Source organism: Ursus maritimus, unplaced genomic scaffold (genome assembly GCF_017311325.1).
Source record: "Ursus maritimus isolate PB19 unplaced genomic scaffold, ASM1731132v1 scaffold_5, whole genome shotgun sequence".
Lineage (NCBI taxonomy): Eukaryota > Metazoa > Chordata > Mammalia > Carnivora > Ursidae > Ursus > Ursus maritimus.
In genome coordinates, this window is record NW_024426663.1 from 33348674 (window position 1) to 33362269 (window position 13596).

Genomic DNA, 13596 nt, shown 5'->3' on the forward strand with positions numbered 1-13596 from the left:
TGTACCCCTACCTTCTGCCAAATAAGTGGGGGAGAACACTGAAAGGGCTGATTATGTAGTCGAGAGCCACTGAGTGCAAGTGAAGCTTAGACTCGTGTCTGGCACAGTGGAGCGAAGGGAGAAGGACCGTGGTCTCCGGGAAGCACCCCACCTCTACAAAACACCTCCCAGAGTTCTGCAGGAGGATGTGAACGCAGCAGACCCACACTGCTCAGGGGATCTGTCCCTCTGTTGGCCCAAGGGCAGAAAGAAGACGTCCTAAGAGCTTTGTGAAAATGTCTTCCCCTTGGTGGCCGGGCCTCACCTCTCAGGCCTCAATAATCCCTGTCCTGCCCTGTCAAGATCCTCAGCTGTCATCCCTCTCTCCAGCCAAAAGGCCCAGCCCCAGTCAGCTCCTGGGAGATGTTTCCAGACAACATTACATTCTTAAGAAGCCCGTCTCCTTTGATTAATAAGACCTTCTAGCTTGCTTTTGAATTCTATATAGACGGTGGGAACATGCCCGCACACAGCACCCCACTGAAGGCTGAGGGTGGTGGAGAAGGATGTTCCCTGGTGGTGTGGTCACTTAGGTCTGAGCTTTGCCAGCGAGGTCAGTATTACCCCTATGTGACTCTAGGTCTTGCCCACAATCAGATCACAGCTCCCTCCTCATTAAAGGCCTTTCAGTGGCTTTCCAGTTGCTCTGCAGACACAGCCTAAATTGTTCAACAAGGCTGACCAGGCCCCTCGGGTTCTGGCCTGGGCACTGAAATTTTGAGCATGTGACCAAAGCTGGGACCACTTCCCCCACTGGTAATCTCAGGGTGGATAGCACAGCCAGGACCAGACAGACTCTAATTCACTATCCCCAGGTCAGTCCTCTGTTCATCCCTGATAAGACACTGAGAGAAAGAATGATAAAAGGCAAATTTCTGGTTGACAATCTGGAAACTTGGCCAGGAGTGTGTCCTTGCTGGTCAGAGACCAAGGAAAAATCTGGTGTTGGAATCCACAAGCCATGAAGTGGGCTTCCCATCATGCTGGTGCCTGCAACCCCCGGATAAAGACGGAGAGCATGGTGTCTAGAAGCCAGAGAGCAAGGGGATGGGAGTCTCGGGTAGCAGAAGGTGGCTCTGTTTGAGCGCGGCCACAGTGGGGTGGTACGGTTTACACAGCCCGCAAGGCACCCCCTGATGCTAGGAGGGGTTGCCAGCCATCTCCCTCCTTCTCTTTGACTGGGTACCAGCTACTGTTCCTTCAGCTCCCAGCACAGTCCTCAGAGGTCAAGAGACACCAGTCGCATGGCTACCCAGTGTGAACAGTGCTCCCTGGGGTTATGCAAGTCAAGGGCCTTGACTTCACTTCCTCAAGCAAGCCCCCATGACCCTCCTGACCAGTCCAAATCCCTCCTGAAGCTACAGGACCCTTCATGGATGTCAGAGGGTATCTGATCAGATCTGTCTCCCTGCCTCCCCCAGACTAGAAGCTCTGTGAGGGCAGAGCAGAAGCTCTGCTCTTCTGTGGTTGGTTGTTTCACTGTTATATACCCATGTGATGGCCCATGTCTGGCCACAGAGTGGATACCCCATAACTAAATGCTGAATGAATGAACACATACCCCTCCCACCCCCCGACTATTGCAGGCCAGCCACCCACCTTGAGCTCTCGAAGCTCTGATGCACAGTTTGGGAGGCATCAATTATCTCTGTGTTAGCCCTTTTTCTCCCTTGGAACAGGGACAGTTGGTGCTGAATCATTCTGCAGTCCAGAGCTAAAGACTCCCCAAGGCCACTTCCCTGCATGTGGGACTCCTGGCATCCCTGGGAGAAATTCTTCCTGCCCTGCTGCCACATGTGGACACCCTCTCCTAACATATTTTTCCAGTTTGAGCTTCCCTCAATGCTTATCATAACCCAAATCCAGGAATCTAAAGTTGTGGGGAGAGTGAGGATGAGCAGGGAAAGGGGTCAGGGAGGCAGGCACGCAGGGCATCGTTGCCAGTGGGCATGGTGCTGGTGAGGCTCGGCTGTGTCTCTGTCACCACACTTCCTCCCCAGAACTGCTGGCCCTCAGCCAGGAATCCAATATTTCATGAATATTGCTTCTGTAAACAGAATCCTATTTTTCCATCACCTTCTATCATCACACATCAAAATGAATTCTCTTATAAAAGGTTCTGTTCCTAAGATATAATACAAATCACAACAATATGCCAAGCATATTTTAATCATATTCTTGAAAAACTAGATGATTTGATAAAAATTAATTAAAATCACTCCCTATATACACATGGTACCAAAATTTTAAGGAATTGCTAAAACCTATCTTCCCCTTAGGGAAGATAAGGGATGAGCCTCCCTTATCTCAAGTGGCAGGAAAATAAGGAAAATATTTTCTTTTAAAACCCGACAGTTATAACTGTCTCTTCTTAAGTCTTCAATCTGTTGTGGTTGTTTATTATACAGTTCAGTTTCAGAGGGATTAAGGGCACCAACTTCTTTTATAAAGAAGGTGAGCATGTCTTGACCATAAAGATCGTCTCCGTGATTCATGATTTTCCAGGTATTGACACGAGGCTCTTTTTGTCTAATTCAGCAGAACTCATCGACAGGTGCTTAGAGAAGTCCCCATGTTCTGTTGGTCACTGGACCCAGGTAGCTCCTGTCCAACACAGATCCCAGCCTGGGTGGGCAAACCAAGTTTTAGCCTTGCCAAGAGTCACTGGGACCCAGTGATCACGTAAGGATTTATTGACATCATTGTCCTATCATATTTATTTTGTATGGTTATTAGTTTATTTTGTAGCCAGGTATCTAATCCTTTTTTTAAACAGGAGACATTATTTTGTTTTATTCCACTAAAAAATGTTTTGCAGCCTTCAGGATACTCAGAGTTCTCAAGGGACACTGGATGGCAACCGTGTTGTTTGGGAATCTGCAAACCCCCTCCGGGGGACTGAGAATAAGTACTAGGAAATCTCCAATGGAGACTATTTTCTCTTCCCTTCTCCCTGCCGCCCCCCTCCCCTCACTGCCATGGAAACTCCCAGCGTCACAGCAGCAGTGATTTTCCCCTTGGCTGCTGGAGTTAAAATTGAGACGCCAGTGCCTTCCCGTAGGAAAGGGGTGGGTTGTGGACCAAGTGAATTTCCTGCCCATGAACCATATGCAGGGGATGTCCAGCTGTACCAGAAGGAAATTTCCCCACCCCTGCCTAATTTTTACCCATCTGAGATATTTTCTTTCCCATTTCCCCTCCCTCCACACCCCCATCCTATCCCCCTCAAATAGTATCTTTCAGGCTGCGTGGGCTGCTCTGCTGTCTAACCTCTGAAGGTCACAGCACCTAACACCTCATTTGTCAGCAATAATGACTTGAATGCTGTGCCCTCAGCATCAGTCTAGCGAGGGAGGGAATATATTTCCTCATAGGGGGGAGGAGAGAAGCAGGTGGAGTCCTCGTCTCCCAGCTGTGTCTCTTCTAGCTGGTCAGCATCAGGGCTGGATCTGAAATGGGAGCAGAAAACACAGACCGGTTACAGTCTACACTGCCTGTCTCAGAACCAGCACTGCCATCCTGGCAACAGTCCACACAGACACTTGCCTTCTCCCAGCACCTTCCTTACATACCAGACAAAGTCATGGGCCACGACTGTGACAGCTGGAAGGGGAGTGTCCTCACTCCACACAACGTACCTGTCATTTCCACTGGCCACGAAGGAAGGGTAGTCTGGGTCACCAACAAATGCAGCGTTCTCTGGAGGATAGATGGTGTAGTACTGAGGAGGGCTTGGCGTGGCGGTCACCACCCCTCCAGGTGGTATGAGACCACAGGGGTTCACCACTGGCTGCAGGTAGGCCGTGTTCATCCCAAGGGGCTCTTGAGAACGGTAAGGAGGAGGGATATACTGCACCACAGTGGCCCCATGGAAGGTGATGGGTTGGTTGATACCAGTGAAAACAAATGATTGTCCTCCTGCCGTCTGCTCCGAATCCAGGACCCTTTCCTCACTTTCCTTGCACACCTGGCAGGAGAGCATTTTGAACTTGCACACGGCAATCAGGATGAATGTCACCCCGACAGACAGCAGGATGGGCCCAAGGAGCTGAGTCCATTCAAAGTGGGAGACACCTTGGTATTTGATCCAGCCCATGATGGTGAACGTGATCCCCACCAGTCCCAGGAAGATGCCTGAGAAGAGCAAGGTGGCCCCTGCCTTGTCATCATCGGACACCTGGATGTCAGAGGCGCTGGGTGTGTAAGGAGTGACGGAAAACACGTTGAGAGGGAAGTCCTCCAAGCGGCTGCTGCCCTGCTCCATCGTCGGCCCGTGGTCACCCCGCTTCCTGCAGGGGAAGGGAGTGTGAGGGCTCCTGAGAGCTGAGCGGAACAATCACAGGCTCCGATTAGTTATGGAAGAACTTTGGGCCTCTGTGGTTAACAGGGTATGACACGCAGAGGCCTGAACTTTGTTTAGAAGAATAAAGGTCTGAGAAACGAAGCTTGAAGTTTTCTCATACACTGTCAACAATTGGAGGTTTCTGTTTTACAATTCAGTGATTAGCTCTCTCTCATTCACATTCATTCACTCATTCAAAAAGTATTTGCGCCTATCCTCATGTGCTAGCAGGTGCTTTCCTAGATGCTAAAGGCACTCTTCTCAAGCTGTTTGCATCCTACCAAAACCAGGATTGTAGAGACGGTGGAGCCACCTCAGGAGCCTCTGGTGGAACGGGGGCCCTTGATGTACCTGTCCAGTGCTCACTTTTCCTGCTGAGTCGGCTCGTGGGAAATAAGCAGACACCCATTTCTTGACTGTGTGTGCATCCTTCCCACATCAGGATCTTGAGCTGGGATGACACTTTACCTCCCACACCTCTCACTGAGCTCTGAGGTGCTGCTGTCTTATGGCCAGCCCCTGTGTCTTTTGCTTTCAGCATGTGGGGAATGGTTCCAGCTGGGGGTGAGCAAGGACAGCTTAGGAAACATGCCACATCATTGGCAAAGGTTGAATGAGCATCAGGTATGACCTGACATCTAGGGGACACCCACTTCGGACCCTTCCTCAATGGTGGCAGCACAGCCCCTGATCTCCAAGGTGAAGTCAACAGCTATGTTTTCAAGGCTGCTGTTTTTTGCAACCAAACCCAAGCTAATTCAGAGAAGAAAGCTTGGTCTTCAAAGACATTATCTGTCATTCATAACTATGGAATTGCAAAGTGGCCCCATGAATTTCTTCCTTTGCAGATCAGTAACTGTAGCCCTTTTTTCCTTTCCAGCTCAGGTCTTATCCAAACAGATGTCTCTCTTTGGTGGTTAAATATTATATTAGCTCCCTTTGCCAATATTGAGCAGAAGGTCCAGGAAAACATTTGCCCTCTTGCCCTAGGCAAGGCTTCCCAAACTTTCCTGATGATAAAGATCACCAGGGCCACTTTTTAAAAAGGCAAAATCTGAGTTCTTTACTCAGACCAACAGAACCAAAATTTCCAAGGAAGTCTAAGAGCCCGAAGTGGCTTTTCTCATGGGAATCTTTGTAAACCCTACTCCAAGTTAATCCCAAGTGCTCCTGGGAGACCAGGGGACTTTGTTCCCCACGGAAAATCTCTCCCCCCTGCTACAAGATAAGGCCTGTAATCTTCAACTTCATTTCCAGATGGGAAAGCAAGCCGGTGGCCCCTTCAGGTACCTTCTTAAGCATGTCCCTGAGCAGCCAGGATGGAGTGATGGTGCAGTTGGAGTCATCTGTCCCCTTTCCCAATGAGATACAGCAAAGATCCAGGGAAGCCAGCTTTTCTCTTTAATCATCAAAATTCTGCTCAGCCAACCTGACATTCTTTTCATGCTCTTAATCCCTGAGTTAACTGCTGAAACAGTCCCTGGCATTTAGAAAAAGCTAGGCTCTCAAAATTCTTCTTCTCAGTCACTCAGTTTACGTTTCTCGTTTGTCTTTAGCTTCATCCACTTTCAGTTAAAAGAATGACTGGGAACAGAGCAGAGCAGAGAGATCACCTTTATGAAACTAACCCACAAAAGCAAAACTGGAATGACTTTCAGAGCAGACAGTTCAGGAAATTCTCTAGTTAAATTTCCGAGGGCACCTTGATTTAGCTTCTCCCCCCAAAAGCTCAAACTCTGTCTATATGGTAAATAGAGATTTTTAAAAGCCTAACAAACCAAACTCAATAGCATATTGAAAGGATTATATGCTATGACCAAGTGGGATTTATTCTTGGAATGCAAGGATGGTTCAACATTCAAAAATCAATCATTGTAATACATTGCATCAACAGAATGAAGGGGGGGAAAACCTGTGTACTTAATTGAGATCAGAAAAGAAGTGTTAAGGATTATTTTTTTAGATTTATTTATTTATTTATTTGAGAGCCAGAAAGAGAGAAAAAGCACACATGAGTGGGGAGAGAGGTCGAAGGAGAGAGTCCCAAACAGACTCCCTACTGAGCACGGAGCCTGACTCAGGGCTTAATCCCACGACCCATGAGATCTCCACTGAGTTGAAATCACAAGTCGAAAGTTCAACCAACTAAGCCACCCAGGTGCCCCCAAGTGTTAAGGATTATTGAACACTTATGATGGACCAGGTATGATTCTTGGTATTTAATATACATGGTATCATTTCGTCCTTTCAACGACCAGGTCATATATAGTCAGTCACGAAAACTATGTTGAGCTCTAGGGCCTGGGGTCCTCTGCAGGCTTGACCATGGCAGCTTCACGGCAGCTGGGCCCTGGACACCCACAACCACAAAAGAACATCTGACTCTGCTTTTCCCTGTTAAGTCATTTTGATTTCTCTCTTCTTAGATTAGATCTTATTTAACTAATGATGTGTTTAATATAATTCTTATATACACAGTATTTCCACATGTGGATAACTCCTAGATTTATGTAGTATAGGTATTACATTTAAAACTTAGTAGATTGCATATTATTTCAACCATTAATGTATTTCAGCATGGAAAGAGACATTTAAAACAATGAAGTTATTTTAGTCTGAGAAAAGAAAAGAAAACTGCTGATAATTAAGCTCCAAACCACCCTTAGACACCCTGCTTTAGCTGAGACTCTACTATGTATATTTTTCCTTTGCCAGGTGGCTCCATGTTAGGCTCTGGCTCCTGGGGCACTGGAGGGAGATTGCAAGGTAGGAGCAAGGAGAAAGAAATTACTATGTCCTATTTTGCTTGCTCTTACTATCACTGTCACTCCAGGAGATTTCATCATCCTGGCAGTAACAATTCCAATTTCCAGGAGATTCCCCCCCAATACACCCAGACCAGCCTCATGGGCCCCTTCAGAAATACCAGCATCGTATGGTATATTTGAAAGATGCCAAGAGAGTAAATCTTTAAAGTTCTCATCACAAGAAGAAAAGAAACATTCTCTAACTATGTATGGTGATGGATGGTAAGTAGAATTATTGTGATTATTTCGCAATATCTATACATAGTAAATCATTATGTTGTTCACCTGAAACTAATGAATGTTAATTTTTAAAAATGACCAGCACCAGCCAGAGAGTGCTTCCTCCCCAGAGGTTTTGGGGTTTTGGTTTTGTGTACTAGATCACCAGTTTATTAGAAAAGGATGTAACTCAGGGACAGGCAGATGGTCTCGGGAAAGGGCAGGGAGTTTCCACGCTCTCTCAGAGCACACCCTCTCCCCAAAGCTCCATGTGCTCACAACCCTGGATGTTCTCTGAATCCATCCCCTTGGGCTTTTATGGAGGCTCCCCAGAGCTTCTTGGCCCTAGAGCCTCGGATGTCAGCACTAGCCGAGTGGCATTTTCTATTCAGAAAGCTGGGTCCCAATTCTATGGAGGTGTACTTACCGGATAGTTTAGATTTAATGTGTTAATTTGTACAGCCGAAAGTGGCTTTAAAGGTGTATGTGATTGGTTGACTGAAACTTGGACTCTCTAGTGGTTTATATTCAATGAGATTGAGATACCAGGATTTCTGTGCCATAATGTAGAGGAATTCAAAGACATTGGGAGATAGAGATGTTGGAGTGAATTTTTCATGACTGATTTGCCCACCTATTTCCCACCAATTGATCCCTTCCCTAAGGCATTGACAAATACCCCAGTGCGGAGAGCACTAGCTCCCTTGAAAAGCTTTCTGATTGCTGTCTTCTATAGGCCAGGTATGAGGTCAAGAGATTTTGCCAGTATGGTAGGCTCCCTTATTTTAATGGGGATGGCATGCAAATTTCAGACTAGTAGAGGCCAAGTGAAAGCACTTAATAAACAGAGACAAGATGAGTGTAGTTTATTGTAATGGGCAACAGGGATAAAGAATTACCAGAATATTTTGATCCACAAGAATCTGTGGATATGGCAAACTGATCATGGTGTCTCTAGGAACAAAATGCATGAACATCCTACAAAAATGTTACTGGATTTGTAGAACAGGAAAAAATCCAGATCTGGGGTCCAAAATCCTGACTTGTGTTATCATCATGGAGAGCCAAGGCTTCTTATCGTTTTCATACTTAAGCTGCTCAGAGACCTGGAGCTCCATGACTGAAGGGGAAACTGGGTTCCCTCCCGCTTGAGAAAGAACTCTGCAACACTGCCTCAAGGATATTCTTTAAATCACCCTCCAGCTATTCCTTCAAGGACTTACAGCCATTTGCCTTTACTTCTTAGAAATTGATATACATTGACTCTGAACTGACACTCATTTCTAGGGGCCCAAAATACCACTGTGGTCCAAAAGTTAAAGTTGCGGGGTGGGGGGGGCTTTTAATGGTCAGGTGATCCATGGAGTTTTGTCTTGTTTAAATGACGAAAGGGCCAGTAGGTCTATGAGTCCACCATGTGTTTATTTAGCTAGCTCTTGAATGTAAAATATTTGGCCACTGGCAAATCCCCAATTGGCTCTCTAACCTATGGAGTGAGGGCTACTCTGGTAGGAAGAGCCAAGTAGAAGTCCTTCCTTATTACAATAGAAATACAAAGTAATGCCACTTTCCTGGGGGAATGGCAGAAATGAATGTCAGCATCAAAGACACAGGGGTGGAAGAGACAGGGGTTATGATACCTACCACATCCCTGTTGAACTCATCTATTTGGCCTGTAAGGAAGGCAGATAAATCTTGAAGAATGATTGCGTGTAAGTTTAATCCAGTGGCGACTCCGATTGTAGCTGGTGTTCCACATGTAGATCTTAGCCGGAGCAAATCATCGAAGCCCCTGGCACCCGGCGTGCGGTGATCATTCTGGCAAATGATGTTTTTTTCCTACATCGATTTATAAGAACCAATTCTTTCTCTAATCTCTTCAAAATTTTTATCAGTGTAAATGAACTGTCTCGAATGGCTTATAGTCTCTGTGATCAAGTAAGTCTCTTCCTTCAATTTTTAAATTTAATTTTTGTTGCAGTGACATCATGTACAAGAAAAACATCCACTTTCCCCTTGCAGTTGTTTTTCAAGAATATTTAGCATTGAAAGTTGAAAAGTATTTGTTGACTAAGCCAACATTGTGAGCCCTTTGTTTTTAAGGTGAGCAATTGATTCATTCATTTTATACAAAATTTGACCCTTTGTACTGTAGGGTAGTTCTTCAATGAATAAAAATAATAATAATTCATAAATCAGTGGTTCTCCAAGCATGATCTCCAGATCAGCAGCATTGGCAGCAACTAGCAAGTTGTTAGAAGTGCAAATTCTTGGCCACTCCCCAAACCTAGAGATTCAGAACCTCTGTGAGTGAGATCCAGCCCTTCAGATCAATCCCATGCCTGCTGATGTTTGGAAACCACCACAATCAAGAAATATGTTGAACTGAAAATGACAATGCTGTGACTGTCTTAGAGAAAATGACTTCAAGTACATTCAACTCAAGACATGTTTCGGGTTATGCTTCATGAAACAACTCTCTGGTCCATAGTTTTTCTTAGTATTATCCTTTGGATACCTAAGAGAAAGTAAATTTCAGCATATATCAAAAAATCCCATTAAGACCGGACAGTGGAGTGTAGTACAGTCAGCAATCCCTACACAGAAATGCCGGCCCTGGAGGAGGGAGCTCCTGTCCCACTGCTCCATGCTTTTTGAGACCCCTTACTGCTTGTGCAAGAGGTCTCTTACTCCACTTGGGTTTCCATTCATTGTAGAATCAACAGTGGCGGGACCTTCAGACCACAGGCCTAACTTTCTAACCATGTTTGCAGAACTTATTAAGAAGTCAGAAGTAGGAGTTATTCAGCGTCAGAAGTAGGAGTTCCCGTGCTCCCAGATATGGGATTCTGAATGCGGAATGAGAACGTCCTTCTCCTGCCTTCCAAAATGTGCTTCCCCAAGCTCCCCTCGGTGGACCTGACTCAGCCTTGGAGGGTGAGATGCAAGACAGGTAGTAGCAGGTGGTGGTGGCAAGGGGAAAGGTGACAAAGGGAAACTTGAAGGTTGGTGGCAACAGCAGGAGTGGTGATGGGCAGCATGTGTTGTGGGGAGGGATGATGCCATGACTGTCACACCCCACTGTGACGGGCGCTTTGCTGGCCACACCTTTATCTGGGATCCATCAAAGGACAGGCAGATTCGGGCTGTTAGTTTAAAAAAAATATTACTAATAATAATTCAACTCTGAGTTTAGAAAATCTGGCTGGCAAGTTCTCACAGTTATTAACCACTCATTTTAAATTTGTTGGAAGTAATGACATTCAATATGTTATTTCCTCTTTCAACAAAATTTACCTCTGCTTAAGAAAATGCAGAGCCAATTCTTTGGGGTGGTTTTCTCAATGAATGCAGTGGCTGCTGGAGACAATTCAGGACCCCATCTTATTGCAGATTTCTGTGTCTGTTGTTATGTGATCACCTGGGCACGTCCTCACAGACAACATAAACCGAAGCTGTCCCCCTGTGGGCTCTCTGCAGTCTGCCCCTCCATCTGTCTCCACTTGCCGCAGACATAGGACTAAGTGAATCGGAGATGAAATGACTTTCCTTAAGATGCAGTTACAATGTTAAATGAAAACTAGCCAACTAAACCTAAATACTTTGAAGAAACAGCTAAGGTTGCTGAATAGGGTCATTTAGCAGATTCGTTGTTTGGGAAATCAACCCAGATCCATGACCCTATATGTATCTTTTGATAAGAGCACTCTTTTCCTTTTGGCTAATCTTTCGACCTAAACTTTTCCCAACTGTATCTAGGGAACAGAGCCACCTCCTTCCGAAGCAGTTGTGACACTGACCTTGCAGGAAATTTCAGGCAGTGTTTTATTTGCTGGTTTGATTGTGGTTTATAATTACAATGGGCTTTGCTTCTTCTTAACACTTTGTATATATACTTCCAGATTATTTTCCCCCTTACAATAAGCTCACACATTTTATGGAAATGAAATCACATTAATCTTTATTAGTCTTTAACTCTCTTTTTGCCTAATGGCTCATGTCATCCTTCCCAAATCCATACAGTTTATTTTTAATATTCTCACAAAAATGACTGTTTGGGGCAATTACAGCTGGGAATTTCTGAAACATGATATATCAAGATAGCAAATAGAAATCAAGGACTAAGCTCATTTTTTGCCACAATAATAGAATCCAATAATCTGAACAAGAATCCAGGGTAAACCTTTTTTTTTTTAAGATTTCATTTATTTATGTGACAGAGAGACAGCCAGTGAGAGAGGGAACACAGCAGGGGAGAGGGAGAGGAAGAAGCAGGCTCCCAGCCAAGGAGCCCGATGTGGGACTCTATCCCGGAACGCCAGGATCACGCCCTGAGCCGAAGGCAGACGCTTAATGACTGCGCTACCCAGGCGCCCCCAGGGTAAACCATTTTTTTTAAGTTTGGTAAGGCACTGTTGTGGCAAGAGTGTCAGAAAACAGACCTCTTTAAATTGACTGGTAAGGGCGCACCTAGGTGGCTCAGTTGGTTAAGCATCTGACTTTTGATTTCAGATCAGGTCATGATCTCAGGGTCGTGAGATTGAGCCCCGGGTCAGGATCCACGCTTATGGAGTCTGCTTGAGATTCCCCCTCTTCCTCTCCCTCTGCCTCTCCCCCCTGCTCATGCTCTCTGTCTCTCTCTCTCAAATAAATAAGTAGATGAAACCTTTAAATTGACTGGTGAGAACATGACTTGGTACAATTTTTTTTTGTAGGAGAACAATTTGGTAATATCTATTAAAATTTAAAGTGCACATATAATTGAAGAAGATGCAAATATTTTCTTCTAGGCATGTAACCTACATATATACTTTATGTAAAAGAGTGTCTTCACAGAACAGACAATGAATCACTGTCTGTAGTAACACACACACACAAATCCCTAAATGTCCATCAACCGTGGACTGGATAAATAAGTTATGGTGATAATGATGGGATATCTGCCACTGTTAAAGTGCAAGCAGATCTATAGGGACAGGTATGGGATAATCTCTAAGATGTGTTGTTGACTGAAAAAAAAAAGAGGGAATGGTGTATTTCCTACCTACCATTTGCAAGGGGAGAGAGGTATATACTTGTCATTGAATGTATTTGCTTGGAATTCGCTGAAAGAATACACACTAAATTGGGAAATAGAACTGGCAGGGGGTTCCACTTATCTATTGCTGTATAACAAACCACCCCAAAATTTGTGGCTTAAAACACAGTTCTGTAGGTTGACTGAGTTTTACGGGGCAGCCTGCTAGGGTTGCCGTTATCTGTAAGCCCAAGATTGACAGACAGAGTTGGCCATTCAAGATGGTTCATTCACATGGCTGAGAGTTAGCTGGCTGTTGCTAGGAGCTCTGCGAGTTGTTGTTTACCAGAGCCCCTGCCTGTGCTCTTTCCATGTGATTTCTCCCAGCTTGCTGCCTGGCTTTCAAGAGGGAGTGTCCTAAGAGTGAGAATTCCGTGGGTCTCGGGTAGAAGCTGCAAGGATCTTATGACCTAGCTTTGGAAGTCCCAGAATATCACTTCTATTTCATTCTATTGCTCAAGCAGGCTACTAAGCCAGCCCAGACACAAAAGGAATGGAATTAGATTCTTCTTTTCTATGGAGAGAGTGTCAAGGTCACAGTGCAGAAGAGCCTGTGGAGTAGGAAATAATATTGCCATCCTCTGGAAATACAGAAAGATACTGACTTCTTCACTGTTCAGTCTGTGATCCCGCTTGAACTTTGTCCACTTGGACGTCCGAGTGTGTTTCAAGATTTTAGATCAACCACATCTGTATACTCTCATTCACTTATGTTTGGTTAGTAACCTCACCCTTCTTTACAGGCGAGTTCTCCAGGGGACTCATGGGGACAACACTGTCACAGTCGTCAATAATATCAAGGTCTGAATTTTCCTGGAGTTTCTTGCACATTTTCACTGTGTGTCAGACTTACCCATCAAACTTCCTGTTTTTAACCACCAACCCACATTCTCAGTTAAAAATTATAATTTTGAAATGATTATAGTTCGAAGAAATCAATGAAAAGTGACACTAAAACCACCAAAACGTTTTCAAAGGTTATCAGAAAACTCTTGTGGGAAGTGAAACTAAGCATGGTTACGCATTTGTTAACAAAACATGTGATTGAACACCGCGTGGGTGGGAAGGAAATTGCCTTTGTGGGAGCCTGTGTGTGTGTGTGTGTGTGTGTG

The 13596-nt window shown here is 45.0% G+C and overlaps 1 protein-coding gene across 1 annotated transcript; it reads right to left on the bottom strand.

Moving 5' to 3' along the window:
* Nucleotides 1-3050: 3050 nt before the first annotated feature.
* Nucleotides 3051-4470, bottom strand: TMEM174 (transmembrane protein 174). The gene has a single exon (XM_040621924.1). The coding sequence runs from the start codon at nucleotides 4301-4303 to the stop codon at nucleotides 3539-3541; it is 765 nt and encodes a 254-aa protein (XP_040477858.1). The 5' UTR covers nucleotides 4304-4470; the 3' UTR covers nucleotides 3051-3538.
* Nucleotides 4471-13596: the final 9126 nt, after the last annotated feature.